We start from the raw sequence: 9,824 nt of genomic DNA on the forward strand, positions 1-9,824 counted from the left end.
ATACTGTTCAGTCAAAACATTATAATCTATATACGGAGCTTCCTTCCTTAGAATTACCCAAACCATTATACAACACACCGCTTGTCACTCGCTCTCTCTCCACCTCCCTCACATAAACACACACACACACACACACACAAAACCACGTACAATTGACCTTGCTAGGCTGAGAAAGAATCTTCATGATTTGACGTTAAAAGGTAAAGTATTTTGTGGAGAACATTTTTGCTCAATTATTATCCAAACCTTTGCAAACGTTTTTATCAGAAGATGATTTGTAGCTGATAAATTTTAAAATGTTTTTATAAAAATTGCGAGAAAAACGTTTATCAAAATCCCCTCAAGGACCTGTTGTTTCATTTTCGTAAACATCGGGTGATGATGAAGGTCTGCTTCGTGGCTGTCAATTCTACCATGAGTTATCCACGCACGTATTTCAGGACTATACACACACAGACACACACTCACACACACACACACACATATATATATATATATATATATATATATATATAAGATTTTTATAGACAATGAACCACAAGGACGAAAGCCAGTTTCTAGAAGCATCATCATGATATATTTCTTCAGATTTTGTCAGTGCCCGATTTCTTGTGACCCTCAGACAGAACAAATGACTGCAATTATTCCTACTGAACAAAGTAAATAATAATAATAATAATAATAATAATAATAATAATAATAATAATAATAATAATAATAATAATAATAATGATATTAATAATAATAATAACTGTCTAAAAGTGATGCAGACTTACAAACGAGGTCGTATCAATTTTTCTCGACCTTCGGACATTTTTTTGTGCAGATTTTTTACTGGTTCGTCCACCTACATTTTATCCTCTTTTTATTCTTTTCAGCATTTCCCTGCATTGTTCCAGGAAGCGTGACTTCTTTTTATTTATTTTTTCATTCCAATGAATTTCGCTCAAAAATATTGATCAGATTTCAATTCTTTCCTTCCAGTTTCTCAATAACTTTATTCATGTCACTTCCTCTTATCAAGTGCATGTCTGTTTGGAAGTGAGCACATGTTTGTGCATGTGTATCTTGAAGTGAACATGTTTAATGCATGTCTGTTTGGGAGTGAATATATTTAGTGCATGTTTATCTGGAAGTGAATTAATGTTTAGTGCATGTCTATTTGAAAGTGAACACATGTTTCTGCATGTATTTTTGAGAAAACATGTCAGTGCATGTCTGGTTGGAAGTGAATGCATGTTTAGTGCATGTCTATTTTGAAGTAAACACATGTGTAGTGTATGTATTTTAAAATAAACACATGTTTAGGGCATGTCTATGTGGAATTGAACACATGTTTAGTGCATGTCTATATGAAAGTGAATGCATGTTTAGTGAAATGTTTATTTTGAAGTGAAGTAAGCATATGTTTGTGCATGGGTATTTTGATGTAAACACGTTTGGTGCATGTCTGTTGGAAGTGAACACATGTTTGTGCATGTTTAATTGGAAGTGAGCACATGTTTAGTGGATGTCTATTTGAAAGTGTACACATGTCTGTACATGTATGTTTTCATGTAAACACATGTTTAGTGCATGTCTGGGTGGAAGTGAACACCTGTTGGAATTGAACACATGTTTATTGCTGCATGTCTATTTGAAAGTGAATGCATGTTTAGTGAAATGTCTATTTTGAAGTGAATACATGTTTATACATGTCTATTTTGAAGTGAACACATCCTTAGTGGAATGTTTATTTTTAAGTGAAAACATGTTTGTGCATGTCTATTTTGAAGTGAACACATGTTTGTGTATGTGTATTTTGATGTAAACACATTTAGTGCATGTCTGTTGGAAGTGAACACATGTTTAGTGGATGTCTATTTGGAACTGAACATTTATCAAGACCGAACTATATCGAAGGAGGCTCCAATCTCACCCCTGACCATTTCAGAGATGCAAATCCCCACCCAATCAGCACAGAATGATCCGGGGCTAATCCTGCAATGAACCCTCGTCAGGATAATAAATAAATCCTTGCCGGCAATAACTCATTCGGGGATTCTGATTTTAATGGATTTTTGAAGGAATATGAGAGAGAGACCCGAATTCCTCTTCTCCCCTCCCAGTTACAATCTGGTGGGAGTGTGATTGGCTCCCTGGAGTTATGGGATGACATACATCGATTATCCGGAGGTTCTCTTGTTTGTTTTTCTTTTATCTCTGGTGATTTATTGCTTGTCATTATTGGTTATCATTAGGCACCTTCTGGAATATAATTATAGTGGGTTTTTGTGCTGCTTCGTAAGAGCAGGGAGTTCTGTCCTAAATTGTGGATGTTGGCTACTGATTGTTTATCAGGCATAAGTAGCGTGCACTGGTATCTATAGCACGCAGACACACACATATATAATGTATACTATATATATATATATATATATATATATATATATATATATATATATATATATATATATATATATATATATATATATATTATATATATATTTATATGTGTGTATATATATATATATATATATATATATATATATCTATATATATATATATATATATATATATAATTCTGTATTTTCGATGGCCGCAATAACTTCTTGTTCACTTTAAAGTAAAAACGATATTTTCATGCAAGATATGTTGTTAATGCAGAAACACAAACCCATCTAGTTGGTAAAACAATGTCGTTACTTTTGTAAGTGGTAGTTAAAGAGTTGAGAGGAGTAAACAAAATTACGATTTCTCTCACTTCCTAAAATTATGAAGTCTCTTTGGCAGTTCAAGCAAGGTCTTCCAGGAGTACAGTTGTATATATTTCGTAATTCAAAGGATTCATTTTGGGCACACAGATGTAAGTTTTTTGACGAAACTTATATATATTTGCTTTATATGTCTTATTCTTTAAGCTTTAAAAGGTAAATTTGGTTTATTTGTGGACGTTTAACATTTGATTGTCCTATAAATATGATAAATGTGATATAATCAAAGGAGGTTTAAAGTGGCAATGAAAGTGTCTTGTTTAGAAAAGTATATTTAATTAGTTTTTACAAGATGTATTAAGGTACATTATGTCACCGTTATGACTTATTGAATATTATGGGTTATTTAATAAATGTATTTAAAGTTTGCAATAATTCCTTTCAGGAATGAACCTACTACTACTACTACTACTACTACTACTACTACTACTACTACTACTACTACTACTACTGCTGTTAACGGAATAAAGGTTAAAGTTGAGTTTCTGAGTTTGTGTCGCCCATAACAACAGTTCATTCATCTTCAACCATGAATACGGATCAGAAGGACAACGTAGAATTCAATGGTGACGCCAAGGAGAAGTTACACACCCTCAAGAAACAACCAGACTGCTGCTCTCTCTGGCCTCACAAAGAAACGGAATGAAGTCAGCAAGTGTATGGAGAAGCCTGATAATCTCCATTTAGTAAAGACAGGCTTAGAGGAGTTTGAGGAAGGGTTAAAGAAGTACAAAGACTGCCACAGGTGATTACTTGTCTCAACTACCTGTCAACGAGCACCAGCCAGAAATCAAAAGTTTTGAAGATAAAGAATTGTCTGCCTTAGGATTCAGATTTCAGGTGCATAAATGGATAGCCACAACAGAAGCAAATTTGCAGGATTCTATGGGACGAATCTTCACTGCAGAGCAGGTCACATAAATCCAGGAGGTCAATTAAAAGCACGGCATCAAGTGTAAGTCAGCTCTCATACAGGAGAAGGCAAAGTTGGCTGGTTTGCTTGCACAGAGGGCACTGCTTGAGAAAACAGACAGAAATAGCCCAACAACAAGCTGAATTAAAAGCCAAGGAAGATTTGTTAAAGTTGGATGGTGAAATTGAAGCAGCAAGGGCGAGGGAGAAGGTGTTCCAGAAAGAAGTTATTCCATCAACAGACAAAGAGTTTTAAAACCCTGAAACACCAGCATTTGTTCCCAGTCACAATGTGCATCAAAATAAACCCAATGTCACAGTGCCTTTTCTACCCATGGCACCTGCCCCAGAGTCATTCTACCAAAGTCAGCAACAGTTAGCAGCGGCTATGATGCTGCCTCATGCTGAAGTAACCAAGTTTTGTGGTGATCTTCTAGAATATGCATCATTCATGCTGGCATTTAATGACCGCATCGTGCCACACACCACATCAGACTCCAACAGGCTGTATTTCTTAAATCAGCATCTAGAAGGAAAGCCTAAGTCACTCATAGCTGGGTGCATGTTTATGAATGCATCTGAAGGATACATTGAAGCAAAAAAGACTTCTGGACAAAGTGTATGGAGATCCATACAAGGTTTCCATGGCATACATAGACAAGCTAACCAAGTGGCCACAAGTGAGAGGTGATAACAGTGAATCCTTGCAGGAATATGCTTTGTATCTTGTGAAATGTAATCATACCATGCAGTCAATGTCAAACATGCAGGTTTTAAATGATTCGCCAAACCTTCAAGAGGGTGATTTCAAAGCTGCCAGTGTATATTCAAAATAAGTGGTTGGATCATGTGATAAAGCTCAGGAGGCAAGGTGTTTGTGTGTGTTTCACCACATTAGTGGAATTTGTCCAAAATGCAGCAGAGGCAGCAATGGAGATCCTGTATTCAGCAGGAAGGTTTGGGTAAAGTGTGTGTTTTTTTCAAAGGCAAAGGCAAATCATGGCTCAAGTCAGACCAAGCAAAAATCGTTTGCAGTTACAGTGCAACCATCAAATTCTGCCAACCAGTATACTAGAAATGCCAAACTCTGTAGTGGTCATCATGACATTGAGGAGTGCCTTCAATTTCTGCACAGGATTGTTTGATGAAAGACGAGAATTTGTTAAAGACAACCGTCTTTGCTTCAGTTGTTTGGGCAATAACCACACTTCAAAAAAGTGTCTCAATTGACGGCAGTGCAAGACATGTAATAAAAGGCATCCTACCACTCTACACATTGAGAACTTTAGGATGCTTGATAGCAACAATGCAATTGTGTCACAAGCTAGTGCACAGTTTGAAAGTACAGGTCAAGGTTGTGCTATGGGTCAAGATGGTATTCAAGGTGAAGTTCGCACTCCAGGTCAAGGTAATACTCAAAGGTCTAAGTAATGTGAGGTCTTCTGCATGTACAATTTGCTGATACAGTGTTGCAATCAATCTTGCCTGTGCAATTACGTGTAAAGGGTAGTGACAATGTAGTACAAACTTATGCCTTTTATGATACGGGCAGTACAGGTTGTTTCATTAAAGATAGTATCAAGGATCAATTAAACTGTAAAAGGGTATTGAAACAGCTATCAAGTTGCAAACAATGATGGGACCTGATATGGTTAAAACCTTTAGTAAATGTCTTGTTGTTGCTGAATGCCTGGTAAATAAGATGTTGTATGCATGGTAATAATGATGTTGTTATTGCCAAAGGTATTCACAGAAAAGGATATTCCTGTTAATCATGATCAAATTCCAAGGTATGAAATGTTAAAGGATTGGCCTCATTTATCAAGTGTTATTAATAAGATTCCAGTGTATCAGCCAGAGTTAGACATAGGAATTTTGATAGGTAGTAACTGTCCAACAGCTTTACAACCTTTAGAGGTTGTACCCACTTCAGGTTATGGCCCCTTTGCAGTAAGATATTTGCATGGATGGACAGTTAATGGCCTGTACATGTTTAAGGTTAGTTCAAATGGGGTTTCATGTCACAGGTTACTTGTATCTGATGTTCAACAAGTTACTGACTGTATTACTGTTTGAAAGTATTAGGAAGTACTTTGTTAGTTAGATTTTTCAGAAAGGGATCTTGGGTCAGTTTCCTGATGAGCGTGGCCTATCTTTTGAGGACATAGATTTGTGAAAAGGTGCCAGGATGACATTGAATTTAGAGATGGTCACTTTCAGCTACCCATGCCTTTCAGAGATCTCAATGTGAATCTTCCTAACAATAAGAAGCAGGCTGTTACAGAAGCTAAGTGGCAAAGATGGAAGATGAAGAATAGTGAAGATTACAGACAGCAGTTACCACAGCATTTATGGACAAGTTGTTTGAAAAAGGCTATGCTTACAAGATCCCAGATGATGAGGTCAATAAGATTCCTGTTTGGTATCTTCTCATCACGCAGTTTTTCATCCCAAGAAAGGGAAGATTAGGATTGTTTTTGACTGTAGCCAAGTTTGAAGGTGTATCATTAAATGATGTTCTGCTACAGGGTCCAAACCTCACCAATTCATTGACAGGAGTACTTATTAGATTCCGACAGGAGGTTTATGCATTCATTGGAGATATTGAGCTATGTTCTTTCAAATAAAGATTCCACCTGAGAATCAGGACTATGTTAGATTCTTGTGGTGGCCTAATGGTGACATCAATCGACCTCTTGAAGAATTCCGAATGGCTGTTCACATTTTCGGAGCAATCTCATCACCGAGCATTGCAAATACTGCATTGAACGGCCACAGTCAGGACAAAGCAGATGAGAAGTATGATTCAACTGTTGGCAGCACCATAAGGCACAATTTCTATGTTGACGACTGTTTGAAGTCATGTGCTGATGTTCCTACAGCAGTGAAGTTGGTGAAGGATTTGGTATCTGCAACTGGTGACGGAGGGTTTAGGTTAACTAAATTTGTCAGCAATTCAATTGATGTCCTTAAAGCTTTGCCTGCTGAAGATTGTTCGGTTGAAAGTGACAAGTTTAATCTTGACATGGAGAGTTTAATGACAAGAGCCTTAGGAAGGTTATGGGGACCTTAAAGAAGACTCATTCAAGTTCTCAATTGAGCTCAAGGATAATCCATTCACCAGAAGAGGATTGTTGTCAACTATCTCATCATTATATGATCCCCTTGGGTTGCTCTCTCCAATCATCTTACCAGCCAAGAAACTGTTACAAGAATTGTGTCAAGTTGAGAGTCTGGACTGGGATGAGAGGATTCCAGATGAGCCAGCTGAAAGGTGGCAACATTGGATACAAGGTCTTCATTTACTGGAGCAGCTTTCAATACCAAGATGCTTCAAGTCAAGTGGGTTTGGTAATGTGACAGGTTCAAGTCTTGTATTATTCAGCGATGCAAGTACAGTTGGTTATGGTGTTGCAGCATATCTTGTTCTTCACGATGGAAACCAAGTTCAGTCAAATCTTGTCATGGGAAAATCAAGAGTATCTCCCAAAAAAGGTGGTGACTATACCTAGGTTAGAACTTACAGCTGCAACTGTGTCTGTCAAGGTTGCTCAACACATCCTGAAGGAGTTGGAGTTTACTGTTGGCAAGGTAGTGTACTACACAGATTCAACAACAGTCCTTCACTATATTTATAGCAACACTAAAAGGTTCCCTGTTTTTGTAGCCAACAGAGTCAGGGTTATAAGAGACTACTCCCAGCCGGAGCAATGGGGATATGTAAACTCCAGTGATAACCCTGCTGATGTGGCATCAAGAGGTATTAGTGTACATCAGTTTTTTTGCAGTATGATAAATGGTTTCATGGCCCATCATTTATTGCATCTGATTATTTGCCTTCACAGGAGTATGTGTGTGCAGATTGTGTTGATGGTAAGAGTGAACATGTATCTGCCTGTCACAATTTCTGAAGAACATCATGGGTTTACAAGATTGATTGAATATTCTCTTCATGGTCAAGGTTACAAAAGGCAGTTTCTGTATTTCAACAACTGAAGTCAATCCTTAGTGGTAAAAGGAAAGGTTGTGTAACCACTGATGCTGAAAGGGGCAATCATAATGTATGTTCAACGGGAGGTGTTTGGTGATGAAGTGAAGGCTTTTATCAAGGGAATTGTCAGTGGCAAGAGTAGTCCAATATATAAGCTTGATCCCATTTCTTGATTCTGAGGATGGCTTATTGAAGGTTGGAGGTAGGATAGAAGGTCTGACATTCCACATTCTGCCAAACATCCCATACTGTTACCAAAGAAGCATCATGTGACTACATTGTTGATACGACATGAACATGAATTATTAGCTCATTCAGGTAGAAACCATGTTCTCTCAAATCTAAGGCAGAAGTATTGATCATCAATGCTTATGCAACTGTCAGGAATGTGTTATTTCATTGTGTTACTTGCAGGAAGTTGAAAGAACCAGCTTTGAGTCAAAAGATGGCTGATCTTCCAGCAGACAGATTGGAACCTTCACCACCATTCAGTAATGTTGGTATTGACCTCTTTGGACCCTATTACATCAAGGAAGGAAGAAAGGAGTTAAAGAGGTATGGGGTGCTATTTTACCTGCTTGGTTAGTAGGTCAATTCATATTGAAACTGCAAATACTTTACAATTTCTGACTCTTTCATAAATGCTTTGCGAAGATTTGTTTCTCGAAGAGGTCATCCCAAGGTTCTCGGATGTGATAATGAAACCAACTTCCACTGGGGCTGAGAGAGAACTTAAGGCAGCTCTTGATGAGATGGAGGAAAAGAAGATTGAGAAGTATTTGTCGCATCATCATATTGAATGGAAATTCAATCCACCTGCAGCAAGCCACATGGGTGGTTGTTGGGAGCGCCAAATCAGAACAGTTAGAAAGGTGTTGTCTGCACTGGTGAAGGAATTTGGTGAAAGGCTAAATGACGAAAGCATCGTTAATTCAAGACCGTTAACCACTGTAAGTGACAGCGTAGATGACCTTGAGCCACTAACTCCAAACCATTTGTTGATTCCAAAATCATATGTGATCCCTCCCCCTGGCTTGTTTCAAAAGGATGATGTTTACATGAGGAGAAGGTGGAGATGCGTTCAATATCTGACCAACCTGTTTTTGGTCAAGATTTAGAAAGGAGTATTTGAGCACTTTACAGACTAGACAAAAGTGGAATGAACCAAGAAGAAATCTAAGTGTTAGCGATGTTGGTCTGTAAAGAGTGACATTGAGCCAAGGAATCAGTGGCCAATGGGCGGCGAGTAATAGAAGTATACCCTGATGACAAAGGAACAATTCGCAGTGCCAAGATTAAGACACTTTCTTCGGTTATTGTCCGTCCTATTCAGAAGCTAGTGTTATTAGTTGAAGGCTAGATTTCATGTTAAATGTAACGTGATATTATGTTGTTCTTATGGCCTATCATTTGATATTATATATTATTTGAGTTATGAAGATGTTTAATTTTGTTTAGGTGAATATGTGAATCATGAAAGTGTTTTGAATTCAAAGTTTGTATTGTAACTTAAAGGTTATTTATTGTGTCTGCATGAGTAGGTGTATATTTTGATAAACAGGTTTAATCTGTTTATGGGGCTGAGTATGTTAATGCAGAAACACAAACCCATCTAGTTGGTAAAACAACAAGTCGTTACTTTTGTAAGTGGTAGTTAAAGAGTTGAGAGGAGTAAACAAATTACGATTTCATCTCACTTCCTAAAATTATGAAGTCTCTTTAGCAGTTCAAGCAAGGTCTTCAAGGAGTACAGTTGTATATATTTCGTAATTCAAAGGATTCATTTTGGGCACACAGATGTAAGTTTTTTGACGAACTTATATATATTTGCTTTATATGTCTTATTCATTTAAGCGTTAAAAGGTGTAAATTGGTTTGATTTGTGACGTTTAACATTTGATTGTCCTATAATATGATAAATGTGATATTATCAAAGGAGGTTTAAAGTGGCAATGAAAGTGTCTTGTTTAGAAAAGTATATTTAATTAGCTTTGCAAGATGTATTAAGATACATTATGTCACCGTTATGACTTATTGAATATTATGGGTTATTTAATAATGTATTTAAAGTTTGCAATAATTCCTTTCAGGAATGAACCTACTACTACTACTATACTACTACTACTACTACTACTACTACTACTACTACTATACTACTACGGCTGTTA

General features: G+C 37.0%; 1 protein-coding gene across 1 annotated transcript; it reads left to right on the forward strand.

Annotated features, from left to right (window-relative positions):
• Nucleotides 1-6,276: 6,276 nt before the first annotated feature.
• Nucleotides 6,277-6,738, forward strand: LOC135208119 (uncharacterized). The gene has a single exon (XM_064240266.1). The coding sequence runs from the start codon at nucleotides 6,277-6,279 to the stop codon at nucleotides 6,736-6,738; it is 462 nt and encodes a 153-aa protein (XP_064096336.1).
• The last annotated feature ends 3,086 nt before the right edge of the window (nucleotides 6,739-9,824 follow it).

This window comes from Macrobrachium nipponense, chromosome 34 (assembly GCF_015104395.2).
Source record: "Macrobrachium nipponense isolate FS-2020 chromosome 34, ASM1510439v2, whole genome shotgun sequence".
Taxonomy (NCBI): Eukaryota; Metazoa; Arthropoda; class Malacostraca; order Decapoda; family Palaemonidae; genus Macrobrachium; species Macrobrachium nipponense.

What these genes read in the sequence shown, in the direction of transcription:
- LOC135208119 (XM_064240266.1), top strand. Translation starts at nt 6,277, where the DNA reads ATGTTCTTTCAAATAAAGATTCCACCTGAGAATCAGGACTATGTTAGA.